The 23,613-nt window shown below is 38.9% G+C and overlaps 1 protein-coding gene across 17 annotated transcripts in view; it reads left to right on the top strand.

The window, feature by feature from the left end:
* Window positions 1-23,613, top strand: part of POGLUT3 (protein O-glucosyltransferase 3) — a 137,229-nt gene that overhangs the window by 80,251 nt on the left and 33,365 nt on the right. For 8 of the 17 annotated variants that reach the window (XM_073239281.1, XM_073239278.1, XM_073239284.1 and 5 more), the window contains 2 exons: window positions 9,224-9,359; window positions 12,254-20,830. The exons of 1 other annotated variant lie outside the window; for it this stretch is intronic. In XM_073239281.1, coding sequence (XP_073095382.1) covers window positions 9,224-9,359; window positions 12,254-17,289 — 5,172 coding nt within the window. In that variant the 3' untranslated portion in view covers window positions 17,290-20,830. Of the gene's footprint in view, window positions 1-107; window positions 9,360-11,113; window positions 20,831-23,613 lie in introns of those variants that run through there. 8 more of the 17 variants (XM_073239279.1, XM_073239287.1, XM_073239289.1 and 5 more) reach the window with 5 other exon arrangements.

Here is a 23,613-nt window from a genome sequence, read left to right on the forward strand (position 1 = left end):
GTTTCCATATGAATTTTTGAACTATTTGTTCCAGTTTGTTGAAGAATGTTGTTGGTAATTTGATAGGGATTGCATCAAATCTGTATATTGCTTTGGGCAGGATGGCCATTTTGACAATATTAGTTCTTCCTAGCCAAGAGCATGGGATGAGTTTCCATTTGTTAGTGTCCCCTTTAATTTCTCTTAAGAGTGACTTGTAGTTTTCAGGGTATAGGTCTTTCACTTCTTTGGTTAGGTTTATTCCTAGATATTTTATTCTTTTTGATGCAATTGTGAATGGAGTTGTTTTCCTGATTTCTCTTTCTATTAGTTCATTGTTAGTGTATAGGAAAGCCACAGATTTCTGTGTGTTAATTTTGTATCCTGCAACTTTGCTGTATTCTGATAGCAGTTCTAGTAGTTTTGGAGTGGAGTCTTTAGGGTGTTTTATGTACAGTATCATATCATCTGCAAATAGGGATAGTTTAACTTCTTCTTTACCAATCTGGATTCCTTGTATTTCTTTGTTTTGTCTAATTGCCATGGCTAGGACCTCCAGTACTGTGTTAAATAACAGTGGGGAGAGTGGGCATCCCCGTCTGGTTCCCGATCTCAGAGGAAATGCTTTCAGCTTCTCGCTGTTCAGTATGATGTTAGCCGTGGGTTGATCATATGTGGCCTTTATTATGTTGAGGTACTTGCCCTCTATACCCATTTTGCTGAAAGTTTTTGTCATGAATGGATGTTGAATTTTGTTGAATGCTTTTTCAGCATATATGGAGGTGATCATCTGGTTTTTGTCCTTTTTGTTTATGTGGTGGATGATGTTAATGGATTTTCGAATGTTGTACCATCCTTGCATCCCTGGGATGAATCTGACTTGGTCGTGGTGTACGATCCTTTTGATATATTTTTGAATTCAGTTTGCTAATATTTTATTGAGTTTTTTTGCATCTACGTTCATCAGGGATATTGTTCTGTAGTTTTCTTTTTTGGTGGGGTCTTTGCCTGGTTTTGATATTAGGGTGATGTTGTCTTCATAGAATGAGTTTGGGAGTATTCCCTCCTCTTCTTTTTTTTGGAGAACTTTAAGGAGAATGGGTATTATGTCTTCTCTGTACGTCTGATAAAATTCCAAGGTAAATCCATCTGGCCCGGGGGTTTTGTTCTTGGGTAGTTTCTTGATTACCACTTCAATTTCTTTGCTGGTAATAGGATCGTTTAAATTTTGTGTTTCTTCCTTGGTCAGTCTTGGAAGGTTGTATTTTTCTAGGAAGTTGTCCATTTCTTCTAGGTTTTCCAGCTTCTTAGCATATAGGTTTTCATAGTATTCTCTAATAATTCTTTGTATTTCTGTGGAGTCTGTCATGATTTTTCCTTTCTCGTTTCTGATTCTGTTGATGTGTGTTGATTCTCTTTTTCTCTTAATAAGTCATGCTAGGGGCTATTTATTTTGTTTATTTTCTCAAAGAACCAGCTTGGTTTCATTGATTTTTTCTATTGTTTTATTCTTCTCACTTTCATTTATTTCTTCTCTGATCTTCATTATGTCCCTCCTTCTGTTGACTTTAGGCCACATTTGTTCTTCTTTTTCCAAATTTGATAATTGTGATGTTAGACTATTCACTTGGGATTGTTCTTCCTTCTTTAAGTATGCCTGGATTGCTATATACTTTCCTTTTAAGACTGCTTTCTCTGCATCCCACAGAAGTTGGGGCTTTGTGTTGTTGTTGTCATTTGTTTCCATATATACCTTGATCTCTATTTTAATTTGTTCATTGATCAATTGATTATTTAGGAGCATGTTGTCAAGTCTCCATGTGTTTGTGAGTCTTTTTGTTTTCTTTGTACAATTTATTTCTAGTTTTATACATTAATGGTCTGAAAAGTTGGTTGGTAAAATTTCAATCTTTTGGAATTTACTGAGACTGTTTTTGTGGCCTAATATGTGGTCTCTTCTGAAAAATGTTACATGTGCACTTGAGAAGAATGTGTATGCTGTTGCATACACGTATAGAGCATACACATGTAAGAATGTGTATGCTGTTGCGTACATGTATAGTACATGTGAGTTAAGTTAGACATGTCTATTAGGTCCATCTGTTCTAGTGTGTTGTTCAGTGCCTCTGTGTCCTTACTTATTTTCTCTCCAGTGGATCTATCCTTTGGAGTGAGTGGTGTGTTGAAGTCTCCTAATATGAAGGCCTTGCATTCTATTTCCTCCTTTAGTTCTGCTGGTATTTGTTTCACATATGCTGGTGCTCCTGTGTTGGGTGCATATATATTTATAATGGTTATATCCTCTTGTTGGACTGAGCCCTTTATCATTATGTAATGTCCTTCTTTATTTCTTGTTGCTTTCTTTGTTTTGAAGTCTATTTTGTCTGATACTAGTACTGCGGCACCTGCTTTTTTCTCCCTGTTGTTTGCATGAAATATCTTTTTCCATCCCTTGAGTTTTAGTCTGTGCATGTCTTTGGGTTTGAGGTGAGTTTCTTGTAAGCAGCATATAGATGGGTCCTGCTTTTTTATCCATTCTATTACTCTGTGTCTTTTGATTGGTGCATCCAGACCATTTACATTTAGGGTGATTATTGAAAGATATGTACTTATTGCCATTGCAGGCTTTAGATTCATGGTTACCAAAGGTTCAGTGTTAGCTTCTTTAGTATCTTACTGTGTAACTTAACTCACTTATTGAGCTGTTATAAACACTGTCTGGTGATTCTTTATTTCTCTCTCTTCTTATTCCTCCTCCTCCATTCTTTATATGTTAGTTGTTTTATTCTGTGCTCTTTTGTGTTTCCTTTAACTGCTTTTGTGGGTAGTTGATTTTATTTTTTGCCTTTAGTTAGTATTTGGTTGGTCTTCTTTCTTTGCTGTGATTTTATTTTCTCTGGTGACATCTATTTAGGCTTAGGAGTGCTCCCATCTAGAGCAGTCCCTCTAAAATACCCTTTGGGGTGGTTTGTGGGAGGCAAATTCTCTCAAATTTGCTTGTCTGGGAATTGTTTAATCCTTCCTTCGTATTTAAATGATAATCGTGCTGGATACAGTATTCTTGGTTCAAGGCCCTTCTGTTTCATTGCAGTAAATATATCATGCCATTCTCTTCTGGCCTGTAAGGTTTCTGTTGAGAAGTCTGGTGATAGCCTGATGGGTTTTCCTTTGTAAGTGACTTTTTTCCTCTCTCTAGCTGCCTGTAAAACTCTGTCCTTGTCCTTGATCTTTGCCATTTTAATTATTATGTGTCTTGGTGTTGTCCTCCTTGGGTCACTTTGGTTGGGAGTTCTGTGTACTTCCATGGTCTGATCAATTATTTCCTCCCCCAGTTTGGGGAAGTTTTCTGAAATTATTTCTTCAAGTACACTTTCTATTCCTTTTTCTCTCTTTTCTTCTTCTGGTACCCCTATAATGTGGATATTGTTCCTCTTGGATTGGTCACACAGTTCTCTTAATATTGTTTCATTTCTTGAGATCCTTTTATCTCTCTCTGCATCAGCTTCTATGCGTTCCTTTTCTCTGGTTTCTATTCCATCAATGGCCTCTTTCATCTCATCCATTCTGTTTATAAATCCTTCCAGATATTGTTTCATTTCTTTAATCTCCCTCCGGACGTCATCCCTTAGCTCTTGCGTATTTCTCTGCAGCTCTGTCAGCATGTTTATGACCTTTATTTTCAATTCTTTTTCACGAAGATTGGTTAGGTCCACCTCCTTTTCAGGGGTTGTCTCTGTGATTTTGGTCTGGATCAAATTGTTCTGCCTTTTCATGGCGATAGAGGTAGTTGTGGGGAGCTGGCGCATGTGTTGGCCTGGAGAACATCCCTTCTTGCTGGTTTGTGGCCTTCCTCTCCTGGGAGAACAGCGACCTCTACCGGCTTGTGCTGTGTAGCTGCATACTGATGGGGCCTCTGATTCTTGTCCGGCCGGCCACTGTGGAGTTAAGCTCCGTGGTAGCTTTGGGTGTGGCCGGCCTCAGTCTGCTGCTCCACTATGTCAGAGACGCATCAGAGGGGAAACAGGTGGGAGGCTGTTTATCACCCTGAGGGGCCTCTGAGCTGCACTGCCGTCCAGGGTGTTAGGGTGCCTGGAGTTCCCTGGGATTCCCAGCTCCTGGGCTATGTGTCTTGGGATGCTTCCATCCAGCGGTGGGGTCCCTGTCCCTTTAAGGCTTTCAGAAAGCACTTGCTTTTCTTTGTCCCAGGGGCGCCAGCTGCGGGGACTCACTCGCAGGTTTTACTGTCTTGTTTCCCTAATACCCAGCACCCCACACACTGTGTGTATGTGCTCTGGTCCGGATGGCTAGTCCTGGGCTCCCTCTCCCTCCCTGCTCCGACTCCTCTCCTCCTGCCAGGAGCTGGGGTGAGGGGCGCTTGGGTCCCACCAGGTCGCAGCTTGTGTCTTAACCCCTTCATGAGGCGCTGGGTTCTCGCAGGCATAGATGTAGTCTGGCTGTTGTCCTGTGTCTCTGGTCTCTCTTTTAGGAATAGTTGTATTTGTTCTATTTTCAAAAATATATATGGTTTTGGGAGAAGATTTCTGCTGCTCTACTCACTCTGCCATCTTGGCTCCCCCAAATATGTATTTCTTAAGACTCATTACATCCCAGGGACTGTGTCTGCTCACTGTGCATCCCCACTGCCTGGCATAACCTGAGCACCCAGAAACTGAAAGAAGAAATGAATGAGGGGTTTGAAGCCACAAGGTGCAGGGGTGGATTCAACTTTTTCAGGAAAGCGGACACAGAACAAATTCAGGATCATCTTGAAAAGTTAAGTTGTTGACTTTACCAAGGCATTTGATAACATCAGTGAGCTCAGGCTTCAGCTCCACCTGCTGTTCTACAGGTCTGGCTGCCCCAGGAAGCTCTCCAACAGTCTAAGGTTATTCTGTAATAGAAGGCTAGTTTGTTTGATCATGTCAGGACTGCAGGCAATATATCAGCAGAGTGAATGGGGTAGAGTAAATGCCTCCTTTTGCTCAGCCTGTTTATGTAGCATGTTTGAGAATGTAACTGAGATCCAAAAAGCCAGCATTTTGAGACTCTGGCTTCTAATCCTATGGGATACTTTTCCAGCTCATTAGACTGCAGGCATCTGCAATATTCCTCCAGGAAACCTTCTAAAGCCACAAAAGAATAGTAATGGCTAATTTAGATAAGGACTTACTAAGTGCTAGACCCCATTCTTAAGTTTTACAACTCTTAGTTCATTTTGTCCTCATAGCAGCTCTGTGAGGTGGAAGAGTTTTTTCCGATTAATTACTATTTAAAAACTTTTTATTTTACCAAGAAAGAAACTAAGGTACAGAAAGGTTGAATAACTTTCCCAATGTTATATAGATATTCAGGGGCAGAACCAGGATTTGGGCCTGTGTAGAACTCATGTGTTTAACCATTATGCTTCCTGCCTCAGACATGCTTTTCTGAGCCCTAATATTGCAAAAAATATTCGGTGACTCTATTTCTGAAATAATCTTTACTAGAAATCTTACATATGTAATTTTCTACCTTGCTATCATAAATCAATCCATAACTGTGTGCACGGAGGGCATGGAATGTTTAAAGCCAGGTTCTTATCTTCAGAAAGTTTACCACCTAACTGGAGATACATAAAATATCATTAAAAAACATCAAAGGGGAAAGAACAGGGTTGGGGATGAATCATATAAGCTGTTGGACTCAGCAACCCAAGGCTCTATTTTTTCATCTGCAAAATGAGAATGATAGTCCTTACCTAATTCACAAATTTTTACTAAAGACCAAATGAGGGAGGATATTTTGGAAGTATATTACAAACTGAATAAATAAGTAATTTTGTGATAGTTGGTGCCAAATGAGTATACAAAAATGTGTTAGAGAAGTTCAGAAGTGGGAAATAGTATTATGGGAAAAATAGTCCTGGAATTCAATTCAACAAATATTAGTCTGTCTCTTATATGCTGATGCTGTATTAGGTGCTCAGAATACAACAGAGGATACTATGCTTTATTAGTTATTTTGGAGATTAGTCCACTTCCAGGGTCATGATTCATTTGTCTTCAAATCCCTGGTGGTATCCTAGGTCAGAGTGGGGACTGACATGTGTGGGAGGGGAGAAGTCTAGTGGTATAGTAAAAGTGGAAAGAATGTAAACAACATTCTTTTGCTGCACAGGGTCCTCCATGCCAGGAATGAAAAAGAGGCTTCATCTTCTATGGCAACTTCATTATTTTGGGGGGGATTCTGAGTCCAAGATTCAGCCCTGACTGAGGATCCAGAGGGCTCTGGGCCCAGAGGGATTTACCTCTAGTGTAGGTAACAGAAAAGTTCAGATGCTTCCCAGCATCTCTATGACCTGTGCTTGGCCTCAGGATATCCCTATAGCTAGGATATAGTACACTAATAAACTAATTTTAAAAAGTAGAGAGAGGCAATTCAGCCTGGGCTCTGGAACCCAACAGACTGGGAATGAATCCTTTCCACCACCAGTGTGACCTGAAGCAAATGACCTGACCTCTTGAAACCTCATTTGTCTCAAGTGCAGTTTCCTTAAAGTGGGAATAATAATAGTACCAACCTCATAGTATTGTTAAAATAAAGAAATTAAGTAACCCATATAAAGCTCTGACCACATTGCCTAGAATAATCAATGTGTAGTTGCTATGTCTGCTAATAACAGTGATAACAATAATAATATCATCTCCCTTATAGTTTAAATAAAAGGGTCTGTAGAGCAGTGATAGTGTTCAGTTTTCTCTGTGTCTGATACCAGTCATTGCCTAGCAAATTACTCTTTTTTTTTTTTTTGAGAGGGCATCTCTCATATTTATTGATCAAATGGTTGTTAACAACAATAAAATTCTGTATAGGGGACTCAATGCACAATCATTAATCAACCCCAAGCCTAACTCTCAACAGTCTCCAATCTTCTGAAGCATAACGAACAAGTTCTTACATGGTGAACAAGTTCTCACATAGTGAACAAGTTCTTACATGGTGAACAGTGCAAGAGCAGTCATATCACAGAAACTTTCAGTTTTGATCACGCATCATGAACTATAAACAATCAAGTCAGATATGATTATTCATTTGATTTTTATACTTGATTTATAATCGAGAAATTGGGAATCAACAGAGGTGAGGCTTAGAACCTCACCCCCCCTGTTTTGAGAGAAATCTTCTGCATCCATGGATGTTTTGTTGCCCTTGTCTAGCTTGGATTAATAGTCTAGTTTAGTCTATAGGCACAGACCTGATCATCTACACTTGCCTTCTTACAGCACTAAATTATGCTTTCTATCTTTATCTTGCATCTACCTACCACTTCAGCATTAAAAAAAAAATAAGCAAGTTACTTTTGTTATAGTTTTAGCACTGGAAAAAAATCTTTGCAGAGCTAAAGTTGAGTATAAACAAACTCTCCATATTTTACCTTAGTCATATAATTTACATCTCTGTGTGTTGGAAGTATCCTTAATATGTTGGATGTGTAGGGTTGGTCTTAAAGCAGAAGACCTAGGCAGACATACAACCAAAGGAGGTTATCTTCAGGGTCTTTAGTTGGTAGTAATCCTTGCCGGCTTAGAGAGGTTCATCTCTTCACTTGAGTCCCCAGTTCATGTTTTTTTCATTTCAGTATAAATTTTTATTATAAAGGGCTGTGATTCAGAATGCCAAAAAGAATTCAGTCTGATCCACATAGAGGAAAGTTGAAGTTTTATCTGAATGTTAAAATGTTTGAGAGACAATGATGCTTGTTTAATCAGATATATCTAATCTGTACCATCTATCAAAATTGCAGGTTTGGGAAGAATAGACTTATAACATCCATGACTGATTGCTATTAACACAAATAAAGATTTGAAGAGGCAATAGATAGGGCACAAAAGAAAACACCTTCATGCACTTCAGAGAGAAAATAATTCAGCTATAACTTACCTGATTATCAAATTATTAGTTTCTAGTTTTATTACCTCCACTTTAGTATCTTAGTGTAGTTACATTTTGCTTCTAATACTTGTTTACTTCTGAATTTTATCTTAGTATGTAAAATTATATCCAATGACCAGTGAACTGTCATTGGATTGTTTTTTCCTTATTAATAATTGTCTGTGTGTGTTCTACAATGGATTGCCCATAGAATGGAAACCACAGGTCAATGAAATTTGGGCAGGACTTCTACAAGAAATAACTGGCCTGGGTCTTGAAGAAGTAAATAAGTTGGAGCTTTGGAAAGATGAGAGATTTGGTCTCAGGTGTTCAAGGTGAGGTGAAATGTAATGGTGAACATCAAATGGAAAGGGAAAACTTGGGGAAGAAGGGGATTCAAGAGGCAAGGACTAGCAGCAGAGTGAGCTGAAAACACAGAGACTGGAATCGGAAGTGGCTGCCAACTTTGTTCAGGGATGGGTGCAGATGAGTTAAAATGGAGTCATGAGTGACAGAGCCAGTTTGACAGAGGAAATGCAAATGGAGTTTTGGCAAAAGAAAGTGAAGGTGTGGGAGTAGATAATCCCCCAAAGTTATGAAGACAAATTAAAGCTCGAAAGTAAGGCAGTGCAGTGATGGATTTGATGAAATCAAGATAAATATTTGCTAGTGAAGAAAGGAAAACAACTTTAGCTGTATGTCATTCTTCCAAATACTCTAAAACCAGCAGTGGTTTTTGAAGAAAACATTCATAGGGTCTTACTTTTCAGTGCCTTTCAACTACTTACTAGCTCCATATGTCTGATGGGAGGTTCTGCCATTCTACATAAACTCTGTGGATAACCACTTTTTCCCCTAAATCCATCAGGTTTACAAATCTTAAAGTCTACTACAAGCTTCAGTTAACTAGCTCTTGCACTAGTTAACTAGGTGCAGGGTAAGAAACCTAAAACTGTAGTCACTAGGGCCATAGAGACAACACTCCAGAAACTCAAGAAAGGTCAATTTCTTCCCTGTTTTCCAGAAACCTCCCCAAGATTTGTGTAGTGCTGTGTAAGTTTGTAGGACTCTTTGGCAGAGAGAGACTCAGTATCTTGCCTGAAGACTAACCCATACCGAAAAGAATTGATGTAGGTACGGAAAAGTTCATAATCACTTGCAAATGGCAGAAATAACAAAACGTTTTGTAAGTTGAAAACAAATGTTAGTAAATTGACTTTTAGACTAGGACTTTCAAGCTTTGGACATTTTTGTGGAGACGTGAGTATTCTGGCTAGAAATAATACAGAAATAACTTAGCAGAAATAATATTGAATTGTCTGTTTAAAATTAGCAGGCAAGAATATACCCCCCACCTCCAGAATATCAACCAGTTGACAGTGCATTTGTCCGCAAATCAGCAGGCATGAGGGAGGGAGATGTCATGCTTCCTTGGGATGCTTCACTGCTGGAGAATGAGTTTTTCCAAGGTAAGTCTATGTACCGAATTGCCTTTGGAACTGCCAGTACTAAAGCAAATAATAATAATTACAGTTTGTATCAAAATCCTCTTGTCTACTTTATCTGAAGAGGATGCTGCTGCATGTTAGTAAAACAAAAATAAAGCTTATTTTTATTTTTATACTTAAATGTAATCTAAACAAGTATTCTCAGACCAAGGATTGTAAATCTGTGGAGTGGTACTAATGTTTAATATTTAACCTCTAGTAAAAAGGAAATACATTTTTAAGAAACATACCTATAAAGTTTACTGTTCTTAATAGACTTTCATTGTTCCTGATTGAGACCAAACTGCACTGTGGTGAAATCTAATTGTTGTTAAACAGTTCACCTGGTACAGTAGATAACAATAAAGATGGAAACAGACTCTAAAAGTACTTCACGCACATGGAATTTATTATTATGTAGGCATAGCTCACCTTTGCATAGGTCATTCTATATCAAAATAAGCCTGGCCATTTAAAGTGAACTCAGAAGTCATTCACCAGCTTCAGCTTAAGGAACTAAACTCAATTTGCACACCACTACCTGGGCCCTAGAGCTGGGACAGGCTGTGAGAGAATCCAGCTGGATGAGCAGCCGGGAGAGCCCTTTCAGTAAGACGGCTCCTGGCAGACAACTTGCTTCAGAGGAAAGAGACCCAGAGGAGATCTCTGTTCCAAACAAAGGCTTTGCTAATGGAGGAGAGCTACTGTTAATGAATGAAAAAAATGAGTTGGTCTCTGCAAATAAAGAGGAGAAACAACAGAAAATTTTTTTATCTCACAGGTAGTGAGTAAAGCAGCATTGTGAATTTGGGATTCTAAGGGACTCCAATAATTTAAAAATCCTGATATGGGGATGCTAAGAGTGGTTACCTTTGGGGAGGAGTCCAGGTGATTTTCCCTCTTTTCCTGTACTTCCCTGTATGTGCTTTTTTAGCCATATATTGCTTTTGTTGTCAGCAGAAAACTTTATTTAAGGAAAAAAAGAAATTATGGGCAGCTTAAAAGGGAAAACACAGATCAAGGAGTTTTATTATAATTTGTTTTTTTTGTTTTGTTTTTTTTACTCGTTACATAGTTTTATTTTCTTTCTGCCGTGCCTTATAGTTTGGCATTGCTTGATTATTTTGAAATACAGGAGAATACAGGAGAAATTTTTTCAGAAACTGGAGATAAATAATTTGTTTTTTCATTATGACATTGTCAGGATCATTCCCTAGAGAATATCTTGGTCACAGATCCTTAATGTTCTAGCCCAGTCTTTCTGCTGGCTGTACAAACTTAATATCACCGACATAAAAATAAGATAGGGTAGGGGAAATCCAGAACAGATGTCAAAAACCCCTTGAGCATGTGCCCTGACCTAACTGACAGGTCACAAGTATATCCCACTTACATTCACTCAGATATCGATGTGCCTCTCTTTCCCTGTCGTTCAATAGTTAAAATCAAATTCTTTAATGACAAATAATTTTACATAACCAAAGAGAGAGCACTATTTTATGTAACTCACAAGGAAAGATTTCTGTAAACCAAAACCATCTTCAGAAGTTTAAATAATCCTATAACTTAATGATCATGTCAGATTTGATTTTCATTAATGAACATTTCTTCAATAAATACATAATCTACTTGTACTTAATGTGAAACATGAATATGGTAAAATATATCTGCCACGAGGTCGGCCTTAGGGAATCTTAAAACCTTAAAAGTTTCTGGTTCTATTTAAATTCTAACAGGTTTATATTGAGGAAAAGATGTACAATATGATTCAATAAACACCATTCAAAGAAGCACCAACCAGCTGAAAATATCCTGTGACTTGTCTGAGATCACAGACGCTGTGGTCCTCATGAGCATGAGCCAAACGTCTTAAGTTGGCCTAGGTCTTCGGTATTATAAGGAGGTTTCTGGACCCTGACTTGGACACCACTCTCCAACCTTGCCACTGGGAGAAAAGCATTAAGAAAAAAACATTGTTTGACAACATCAACTTCACATCCTTGTAATATTATAAGTTTGCAGGGAATCATCTTCACAGTTCACTGAAAGAAAAAAAAAAAGTGCGCTTTTATGGCACCACGGCTGCATCGCACAGTGGTTGTATGTGTGGACTCAGGAAACAGATCACCCGGATCCACTTGCTAGCTGGGTGACCTCAGCAACTTAATTAATCTTTCATGCCTCAGTTTCCTCATTTTTAAATGAGAATAGTAATAGTGCCAGTCTTACAAAGTTATGTGAGGATTTAATGAGTGAATAAATTAAGTGCTTAGGACTGTGCCTGACCTATAGAAAGTGCTGTGTTATAGAAGCACTAATGGGTCTCATTTCCAGGAAAAACAATCTACATTAGCATATCATTTAACAACATTGTATAGAACTTTAAATTGTATGTGTTGCTCAAATCCACCCAAATAAGTATGTTTATAAATTAGGTGCTAACTTTTGGTGGTAATGCTGTTTTCTTAATTGTACAACTGAGGTACCACATGTAATTTATAGACTCATTTCTTTTACAATCCTCCGAAGTAAACATAATTGGAAATATTTTAGTTACCTAGTGACACAAAAGATGCATTAAAAGAAACCATGATTAAAATTCACTGTTAGAAAAAAAATGTAGCTTTATATCCTTAAGGCATAGTTAACCTTGAGAAAGTATGATTTGAAAAAGTATGAAAAGGAAGCTTCCATTACAGCCTTGTGAAAGACAGACTATCTTAAAGGCATAATCAAAAACTAACATCATCATACTTAGGATGATATGATAAAAATACACTTACAATGATTATATTTCTTGAAGAGGGGCTTCTACAACTCAAACTATTAGAGTATACAAACTTATACCAAAGAAATGACTCATATTCTCCTTTCAGTTTTAGATGATCTGGATAGCACACTGGCTCAGGAACAATCTGCAAGCTCAGTGAATACCAGAGCACCCCTCAACCATGGATCAACAAGACAGTTCAGTCATTTTTATTCCAGTGAGAACAGACACGGTAATATCACAGGAAGGCACAAAAATCACTATAATGACACTCCTAATATGTCTTTCTATAACATCCTAAGACCAGGAAACCCCAGGGAAGGTTTCAAAATCTTTTCTCCTAGAACAAGGACAATTTATGATATGTACAGGACAAGGGATCCCAGAGTCTTAAAAGAAGATCACGTGCAAACGAACACTTTTGGTAGTGCTTCTCTGTGTTTTGACAGCAGGCAACAATCAGCCTCACCAGCTACAAGATATTTCACAGCAAGAAGCTTACATTTCCCAACCATAACTCAGAACAAGAATGGGTTTATACCAGCAAGCCACCAGCAGAGCCCAAAGAGAACTCCTTTATCGTCCATCATATGGAATAGACCAGATTCTTCTAGAGAGAGGCCGGACCGGGAAGAGTTTCTAAGGGCACCGTCACCAATGAAAATTGACTCTTCTGACCAGTATATATATCCCAGGTGTTTTCAGGAGAATAGGGGATATGAATTTTACCGTTCACAGAGTATTTACCAAAGTGTTGGCTTAAATAACCCCATGGATAATGCAATGAGTCCTGACCCATTTGAGAACTTGGAGAATATGCCATTCTACCATCAAAAAAACCCATTTGCTAGGTCTTTCTTTAGCAAAACCTTTGGACACAGCCCGGGACAGAGATTAGGACAGAGTCCTTTTTGGGGCCAACAGGAAGAATGCTCTTCCTGCCCTGACATTCATCAAAGCAGGAAACCATTCACTTCTTCTGACAGAGACTTTGAATTGATTTCCAGTGAAGCAAATGGTGCATCAGCTGGTCATGGCCAGAATGTTCCTCCTCAACACTGGGGATCGTTTTCTCCCAGTTACAGAACAAATATTTCTGGAGAGCAGAAACAGCCAAATCCCTGGCAGTTTGCTTCTCAGACTTCCACACTGGAGAGCATGGAGGTGTCACAAGGTAATGGGAACCACACAACTCATTTTGGCACACCGAATGCTTCCTCCATGACTGGTTCAAGCTATCACATCAGATCTGGTGGGTTAGAATGTCAACAGGACAGTTCTTATACAGAAGTACATATACACAAAGAACCTTACTCACTTGGACATGCTCAAACTGTAGCATCCTCATTCAAAACTTCCTTCCCCCAGGTTCCTGATAACAGAGGGAATCCTCAGAGTCCCAACTTTCAGAATCCTACAATCACTTTGCAGAAAAGTAAGCCTCCCTCTCTACCAATAAAAAGCTATACAGAAATCACTGAGGTCAACAGCAATTCAGTTGATTCTCCCCCTCTTATTGAAAATCAACCCAATATCTTGGTCACTGAAGTAAATAATGAGAAAGACTTGAATGAATCTATTTTGGAAAAAGACAAACAGCTAGATGAGGTGGACCAGACAAATGTGACAGGTGAAACACCCCAAGCTGTCTCACAGACAGTAATCACTGACCCCGTACCTGGTTTTCAAAATCCCCTCTCCCAGGACTTAGCCAAACACATTTTTGATGCCATGGAAGAACAATGTACCACAACTCACTCTGCCAACTGCAGCAAGTCGGCTGCTAGCCACAGTATTCCATGCGATTCTCTAGATCTGTCAGCAGGTATATTGCCAGATTCCTCACCACTGAATGACTCCTGCCTTGATGCTCTGGGGATTCCTTCTACTGCAGGGTTCTCCAGGAAGAGCCCTTCAGGCAAAGATCCATCTCTGGGAGAAAGAGAAGAAAAAGACAGTAGCGAGAGCCAAAGTACTCATTTTTCTGTAGGCCCCTCAGAAAACCAAAAGCGTGATGCTAGTTGTATGCCTGTACGTAACGGAGAGGCTGACGCTATCAAATGCCATTTACACCCTCCTTCAAGGGAAGGAAAGGGAAAAGGAAATGTAAGACATTGCATATCCTGTCCTGAAAAGTTAAGCAATACAGAAGGTAGATCCACACCCGCAAGTGGAAGCAGCAGCCTCATTGAGGTGAGCCAAAGCAATCCTGCGGCTCCTGGGCTTCACACAGTTTACTGTACCTTACCAAGGACACCAGCCGGTTTTCTCAGTAACAGGAAGTCAGAAAGTAAGATAATGGCTTCTTCTTTCAGAAATGAGCCACTTCTATTCCAAGTGGAAAATAATGTGGAAGATCCCATAGGGAAGTACACATCAATCGAATTCAGTCCCAGTTCCTCTGAGTCAGAAAGCAAATGCTCCAAAGCAGTTTCAGACTCAGTCTCAGCAGTACCTGAAGCCACAGGAGGGATGGCAGATCCAAAAAGCACTGGAACTGCTTCTGGTAGAAAAGGACCACCTCCACTCCTCATTGAGAGGGCTGTGTCTTGTCCTTCGGGAGCACCGCCCGCCTCAACTGGAAGAGGTGGAAAGGGAACATGCTTGTGCTCAGACACAGATGCTTCTGCTGTGACACCAAGGCCCTGGGGGAGGGTCGTTAACCCTCTGGGGAGTGACTCATCTGTTACACACTGTCCTTTAACCCAAGGACACTCCCAAAAGGACTGCTTCCCAGAATGCACTAAAAAAGATGGCAAGAGTGCTGCCTCTGGGGCGGGGATATTTTCCCTTTCAAATGAAGACCCTTTACCTTTTTCTTCAGACATGTCAGGAAAAGGAAGCAGGAAAACATTACATAAATTTAAGACAACTAGTATGTTTTCTGTTTCTGGGGATGAAGATAATGTAAAATGTCTTGAGGTGGTTTCCGTATATTATACTCTACCGAGGAAGCCCAGCAAAAAGTTCTGCAGCCTCCTTCAGAAGTTTACACAAAACATTGATTCGCTTACAGAAGCAACTAAAGTGGAGACTGAAACATTTTCTCATGTTTTAGAAAAAGACAAAGTGAATTATTCTACACAAGAACAGTCAGGAACACTTTCAGCTGGAGAACTCAAAATGCTGGTCAGCTCTGCTCAGAACAGCCATTGTCTTTCTCACGCCACTGAAAATATGACAATTTTACAATTACCAGGTATTAGGCCCTCAGACTCTATGTTACAGGAAATAGCTTCTATTGAGGCAGATGCTCCTCTTCATAAAGGGGGACCTAACGCTGGAGAGATGTCCCCTGAAAACATAGCTAAAACACCTCTAAGTCATGCACAAAACAGGAGAGAGAGAGGGGTGAAATTGCAAAGTGAAACTCTGCATGCGTCATCAATGCTTCAGGAAAAAGAAGTTACAGAAGAGAAATCTGAAAATTGTCAGCAACCCGTTAAATCAGGTAACAGTGGGCCTTCTACTGTTTCAAGCCATTCAGACAAGAATGTTAAAAATTCCCAAACTATAAGAGGTTCTGGGGAGTACGCAGGTCATGGTCGAGCCATTACAGCTACCAGAAATGGAAGGTGTCCTCAGAACGATGTCACAGGCATAGCTATAGATGAGAGCTCCAGTGGACTGCACCCCGGGGAATCCGGGGGGGGAAAGGGAGCAGGTTTCCAAAACAAGACTGATAGAGTGGTCTCTGACTCAGAAAGTCGAATCTTTGCTCTTACTCCCACTTTGCAAAAACTACAACTGGATGAAAAGACTTGTCTAGGTGAACCAGATTTAGACAGTTTTCAGTCTGAATCCAGTGAGCTTCCTCAAAGAAGTCAGGTGGTAAATACGACAAAGAACAGCAAAGCTGAAGGTGAAATGCAGGAGTTGGCTCAGGGTCAACCTTTATATCCTGTAAGAAGTAATACAAATAAAACCACCTTGGATGACCTAGAGAAAGGGAAAAGCAGATCTTCAGGTAAACACAGATTGGCAGCCATGTCCAAAGTAGGCAGGAAATTTCCTTCTAAAGATTTAAGCCCCAGAAGGCATGTAGCTACTATCTTCCCCCAAAGTGGGAATGGTTCTGCCAAATGTTTATCCTTTGGCACGCCAGAGTGCCACCCACTGTCGCCAGAGCCTACTTCAAAGTCCACGGAATCCACAGATGGAAGCAGGTTAAATAATGATGGAGTGGATGTGGCAAAATCTGAGATATCCAACAGAGAAGCTTCTATACACTTAAGCAACTGGAAGCCTAACAGCACTTCACAACCACTTAAGAATAAGTTAAAAAACATATCAGAATCTCCACCAAAATATGAGAATTTTAAAGATGTAACAGTAGCTCCTATTTTGGAAAGAAAGTCAGGAGACCTGGCCCAAGGCACATTCACGACCATCAGGGAAGCAGCCTTCTCTGACCATCGGAAGAGGCTGAACTCTCCTTTTCCACTGGAAACTGCAGATCAATCTATAATAAGCATCCCACTGGCCACTTGTCAGCAGCAAAGGAGTGCTTCATCTCCAGAGTGGGAACCTGAGCTGCAACCCTATCGTTCAAATAGTTTAAAAGGCATCAATGTGCATGGTGATCTGCTTCGCAAAAGTAGCCCTCCAAAAGTCCGGGACCGCCATTTCTCTGAAAGCACTTCTATTGACAGTGCCCTGAGTCAACTGACCCTTGGGAATGAATTCTCTAACAACAGCGGGTATGGTAGAAAATTCAGATCTTTTTCTGAACTTCCCTCCTGTGATGCAAATGAGAGTTGTGCTGTATACAGTGGCAGGAAAAAAGCAGATCCCCTGTCTGCAACATCTATATCCAGACCTATTGACTATGGGATTTTTGGGAAAGACCAACAGTTGGCTTTCTTGGAGAATGTGAAGAGGTCACTCACACAAGGAAGACTGTGGAAACCAAGTTTTCTTAAGAACCCTGGCTTCCTGAAAGATGATATAATTAATCCCCCTAACCCAGCTGGGTCATCAAACTCAAATTCTCCTAGAAATCAGATGCCAGAAGATGGTTTATTTCCAAGTGCACCTCTTAATATCTATGAAGAGGACCCAGTAGACTCAGACTGTAACACAGACACAACCACAGATGATGAATACTACCTGGATGAAAATGACAAAGAGTCAGAACTGTGATGCTTTTTCAATAACATGCTAACCTTTTCACCAAAAGCTTGTAATGGAAATAAAATATAAATGTGTATTGTCCATGGGAAGGACACATACAAAAAAATATCTAGTCTGGGCAGTGCCTGCTCTGAAACAATGTTAAATTCTCTCTTTTTTCCCTCCACACTTCCTGAGTTCTAGAACAATGAATTCTTGTTTACAGGGATTCTCTGCTGTTTTCCCTCTCTCTATATACCCTTAGCTTCCTCCCCTGCTACTCACACACAACTTAATCTCTAGTTCACTGTCCAATTTTCACTTTCTGCTTTACTCTCTCCCTAACTTTTTTATACCTTTCATTGTGATTTATAACCCTAATATCCCAGCACAACCACAAAACTCTTACCTCCTCTGATCCACACTCCATCCTTGTGACATAAAATCAAATGTAGGGAGGGTAACAATAAATATTCTCATTCTGTTTGACTCATCAACATTTAGGAGATTTGGGGTTTGGTTTTGCTTTTAAAGAAAAGAGAATTTTCATAAAGACATCCTTTATATCCGTAGTGGGGCCAGGTATGCAAATGTTTAAAGTGGTAGTTGAGGTTATACATGAGGAGCTGAATCCCTAGTAAGCCAAGGAACGTAAGTATCCAGGAATTCTTTTGAAACTGTTTGTAGGGATTGGCTAAATTTTAATCAAGTCAAGGACTCAGGCCAGGCAACCTGATGGTACAGAAGGTAGCTTGACCACAGAATTCTGCTTAGGAAGGGAACATAACTGGGGGGTGGAGATACGTAGATATCCCTTCCTGAGACTGATTTATCCTTAATGCAGCCCTCTCAGCAACTGGTGTTTCTCATTTCTCCAGAACTAGCCTTTTTAAAATTTTCTTTACTTTCAGGATAGAACATTTTTTTCATGTTTTAGTCACAAGTATCAAGTGGTATCCTTTCCACATGCCTAAAGTGCTGCCAAGTCAGATATGACCCCTGGGATTCACAGGCTTCTTTGCAGGATTGTTTACCAAGCCCTTGGAAATTATAAGGCAGAGCTTGCTATTACGATTCCTTCAATAAATTATGTAGACTAAATAACCCCTCATACCCACTGATAACTTGACTTTCCTAACTCTTCAGTTGCTATACAGAACTTCTGAGGATTTATCCTCCATACATGGCGGTGAAGACAATTTGCTAGAAAGTATGCCATCCTGTATCACAGCATGTGAGGGTCAACATGAGTGGATTTCATCTTGTTTGGTTTATATTTGCTTCCTAATTTTATTTTCCATTTTTCTCACCTAGCCTGTTTCATCCACATAAATTAAGGATAATGATAGGTGTTGGGGAAGTCTGTATTTACAGAGATCTGGAACTGATGGAAATGCAAGAAAGAACCAACCATACTATTATTACCCTCCTAGTCATTGCCTTGCCTAGAAGCAAAATGCCAAGGCTGGTTTAACTTCATTCCCGTGAAACTCAAAACGAATGAAGATACGTTAACATCAAAGCTATTCCTTAAATCTGTAAATGTCAGACTCTGACCAATCTTGAGCTCAAAGAGACCAGTAATAGAATTTTAAATCAACTGTTCTAGATGTTTCCATTTAAATATGTATGGTAAAGAATAAATAACATTTTATTTTTTGTATTATGTATGTTTGTAAATTCTACCTTTCCCTTTTTTGTATTTGTCTGATTATTGAAGTAGAATTTCCATAAACCATGACTTATGTTTTCTAATTTTAAGATATACAGTTAACATTTTAATATTATGATCCTTGATTTTTTTCTTTTAGAGGGCATCTCTCATATTTATTGATCAAATGGTTGTTAACAACAATAAAATTCTGTATAGGGGAGTCGATGCTCAATGCACAATCATTAATCCATCTCAAGCCTAATTCTTGTCAGTCTCTGATCTTCTGAAGCTTAACGAACAACTTCTTACATGGTGAACATATTCTTACATAGTGAGTAAGTTCTTACATGGTGAACAGTACAAGGGCAGTCATCACAGAAACTTTCGGTTTTGATCACGCATTATGAACTATAAACAATCAGGTCAAATATGAATATTCGTTTGATTTTTATACTTGATTTATATGTGAATCCCACATTTCTCCCTTTATTATTATTATTATTATTATTTTTAATAAAATGCTGAAGTGGTAGGTAGATGCAAGCTAAAGGTAGAAAACATAGTTTAGTGTTGTAAGAGAGCAATTGTAGATGATCAAGTGTGTGCCTGTAGACTATGTGCTAATCCAAGCTAGACAAGGGCATTAAAACATCCACAGATGCAGAAGATTTCTCTCAAAACAGGGGGGGTGAGGTTCTAAGCCTCACCACTGTTGATCCCCAATTTCTCACCTGATGGCCCCCCTGTGACTGTGCCTGTCTTAGGTTGTTCCTCCCTTGAGGAATGATCCTTGATTATTTTAATGATCAGTTTGCCAGATGTATTTCAGTAAATACTCTGAGTTTGATACAAAAGGTGAAATGAAGTTATTTTTCACAGAATTTAGACTATATATCAACAGTTAAGGTGAGGATAGACAACACTTTGGGGCCCTGATTCTTGCACTACTATTTGAATTCAAAGGTAAATTGGTGGTTAACGCTCACTTGTTTGTAAAGTTTGCTTGTTGGTCTGGTTCAAGAATCAAGAAAACTGAAAATTCATGAAATAGCACCTTCTAGTTGTATACTTTTATAAATACTTCGTTAAAGAAGTATAGGAAATTTCTATTATTTTAACATACAAAGTGCTGCTTTTTAATATATTCATTTTTAGCATAGGTCTAGTAATTTATAATAGTCATTTTTATGCTCATGGCTTTTCTAAAATATAGTCATTAATAAAACAAATATTCATTTATATGAAGTAAAATCACGAGGGAATCCATATTAATAAGTACCTTACAAATTGTTAACTTGTTCAGATAATGGACTTCAATAACTGTAAATATTACACTGTAATGTCCATTTAAAATACGGTTTAATGAGATTATCTTAACTTTTAGAGACTTCCCTCTAAATAACTTACCCTTACATTGTAAATACATTGATGTTAATAAAATACCAACTGCTACTAACAAGGTTTTGGCTGATGATAAGCTGCTTTGTGTAAGAGGCAAATGCGTGGTGAAAGGAAGTCCACTTAGGATATGGTGAAGATGTTAACCAAATAGAAAATTCACACTTTCATAAAAGTAATATACTCTAGTGAATGCCAGAGGGTTATATGCCTTATTGCTTAGAGTTTATTGTTAATAATAATAGCAATGATGCTTCACAGTATCCCTTTTAAATGCGCAGTGTAAATATGTAAATATCTTACTTTCCAAGCAAGTGTATGAATGCATTACCACTTAGGGGCTCTGTGATTGACACTTCTGTGTTTCTGAAACAAACAAGCCTTAAGCACTTTCGTTAAAATGTTGTCAAATAATTCTTATGTGTACTTGTTCCCAAACCTGTTCTCTAAGTATGGAAAGTGTTACAAGATAAGGTGCAAATTTTAAATGCCTGTGTTGAAATAAATGGTTTAAATAGCTACACAGTTTGACTTGCTTTTTATTCCCATCCTCAAATGATTATTTATTTATTTTTTTGAGAGGGCATCTCTAATATTTATTGATCATATCCTTGTTAACAACAATAAAATTCTGTATAGGGGACTCAATGCAGAATCATTAATGAACCCCAACCCTAATTCTCAACAGTCTCCAATCTTCTGAAGCATAACGAACAAGTTCTTACATGGTGAACAAGTTCTTACATAGTGAATAAGTTCTTACATGGTGAACAGTACAAGGGCAGTCATCACAGAAACTTTCGGTTTTGATCACGCATCATGAACTATAAACAGGTTAAATATGATTATTCGTTTGATTTTTATACTTGATTTATATGTGAATCCCACATTTCTCCCTTATTATTATTATTATTATTATTTTTAATAAAATGCTGAAGTGGTAGGTAGATGCAAGATAAAGGTAGAAAACATTGTTTAGTGCTGTAAGAGGGCTAATGTAGATGATCAGGTGTGTGCCTATAGACTAAGTATTAATCCAAGCTAGACAAGGGCAACAAAACATCCACGGATGCAGAAGATTTCTCTCAAAACAGGGGGGGTGAGGTTCTAAGCCTCACCTCTGTTGATCCCCAATTTCTCACCTGATGGCCCCCCTGCGACTGTGCCTGTCTTAGGTTGTTCCTCCCTTGAGCAGTCTTACCCGTCTCTGGCTAACCGGTCATCTTCTGGGTCCATACAGGGAAATGTAAAGTTGGTAAGTGAGAGAGAAGCATTATTCTTTGAAAAGGTTAGCTTTTTACTTCTTTGCAGATTTATGCCCTGTGGCTTCTATGCCCAGCATTTGTCTTGAGGTATCTTTACCACTTGGAAGAATTATGATACTTGGTAATTTTGGATATGAGGCACGAATTCTACTAAAGGGTTGTAATTAGGAAGGAAGAAGAAAAGCTATAGAAGTAGCAGATGGAAGAAAACATGGGAAGATTGATTATTTCTTTGACATATCATCTTGTAGTTAACATAAGCATGTATAGGTTTTAAACTACTAATTAAATTGCGTGCACACATTAACATAATAGGAATACAGCTATATAACCAAAGCAGACCTACAATACCAGCCATATCCAGTGAAACCTAGATTACCAGTTAGGTACCCTAGGCATTTGTGAAAACTTGTCAATGATATGATGGATATTGTCTAACTGAATTTGAATAGTTTGAGAAAAATCAGACATATTAAAACAAATTCCTGGGAACTGTTCACATCCCATATGTTCTTTTAACAGTAGATAGTCTATAGTCACAAGATTTTGGAGCACTGCAACTTGCACTTCTCCTAATTCTTGGTTGAGTTTTGACAGTATAGATCCAGTCAAATTTGTTGTTTTACTGTATGCACAGGCCAGCTTAGATATCTCCTTCTTCATTCCAATAGCAAGTCCAGGAACTGGTGGGATGAATGCGGCTACAACTGCAAGAGCACAAGGATCTTTGTTGAAGTTTTTTGATGATCAACTTCTGGAATGACTCTTCCAGAGAATGTTGATGTTGGAAGTTCTTCTTCATATCGTATCTTAATTCATTTTCTGGGTAGCCAAATTAGGCTTTGATCCTCTGTATAAACAAAAACAAACCCTTTGCCCACCCTTTGATATGCCCTTTATACCATTGTGAAGAACTTATTGGAGATCACCACACAGGAACTGCTTTTTTTTTTTTTAAGAGAAAGGAATATTATCAGAAAAATGTACTTCCATAGCTGATCATCTGACACCCTTTAAATGATCAAAATTAAGGATATTTAAAGCATGCATTAATCGGTGATTTGCAGTTAGTTTTATCCTATCAGGGAGTAATCCCCCTCTTCTTACTTTTTTTTTTTGTTATCACTAGTCTACAATTACATGAAGGATATTATGTTTACTAGGCTCTCCCTTATACCAGGTCCACCCCACAAACCCCTTTACAGTCACTGTCCATCAGCATAGCAAAATGTTGTAGAATCACTACTTCTCTTCTCTGTGTTGCACAGCCCTCCCCTTTCTCCCACCCCCCACATTATGCATGCTAATCAATACCCACTTTCTTCTTCCCCCCAATCCCTCCCTACTCACCCATCCTCCCCAGTCCCTTTCCCTTTGGTACCTGTTAGTCCATTTTTGGGTTCTGTGATTCTGCTGCTGTTTTGTTCCTTCAGTTTTTCCTTTGTTCTGTGTACTCCACAGATGAGTGAAATCATTTGGTATTTCTCTTTCTCCACTTGGCTTATTTCGCTGAGCATAATACCCTCTAGCTCCATCCATGTTGTTGCAAATGGTAGGATTTGTTTTCTTCTTATGGCTGAATAATAATTCCATTGTGTATATGTACCACATCTTCTTTATCCATTCATCTACTGATGGACACTTAGGTTGCTTCCAATTCCTGGCTATTGTAAATAGTGCTGCAATAAACATAGGGGTGCATCTGTCTTTCTCAAACTGGAGTGCTGCATTCTTAGGGTAAATTCCTAGGAGTGGAATTCCTGGGTCAAATCGTAAGTCTATATTGAGCATTTTGATGAACCTCCATACTGCTTTCCACAATGGTTGAACTAATTTACCTTCCCACCAGCAGTGCATGAGGGTTCCCCTTTCTCCACAACCTCGCCAACATTTGTTGTTGTTTGTCTTTTGTATGGTAGCCATCCTTACTGGTGTGAGGTGATACCTCATTGTGGTTTTAATTTGCATTTCTCTGATAATTAGCGATGTGGAGCATCTTTTCATGTGTCTGTTGGCCATCTGTATTTCTTTTTTGGA

This window comes from Manis javanica, chromosome 6 (genome assembly GCF_040802235.1).
Source record: "Manis javanica isolate MJ-LG chromosome 6, MJ_LKY, whole genome shotgun sequence".
NCBI lineage: Eukaryota > Metazoa > Chordata > Mammalia > Pholidota > Manidae > Manis > Manis javanica.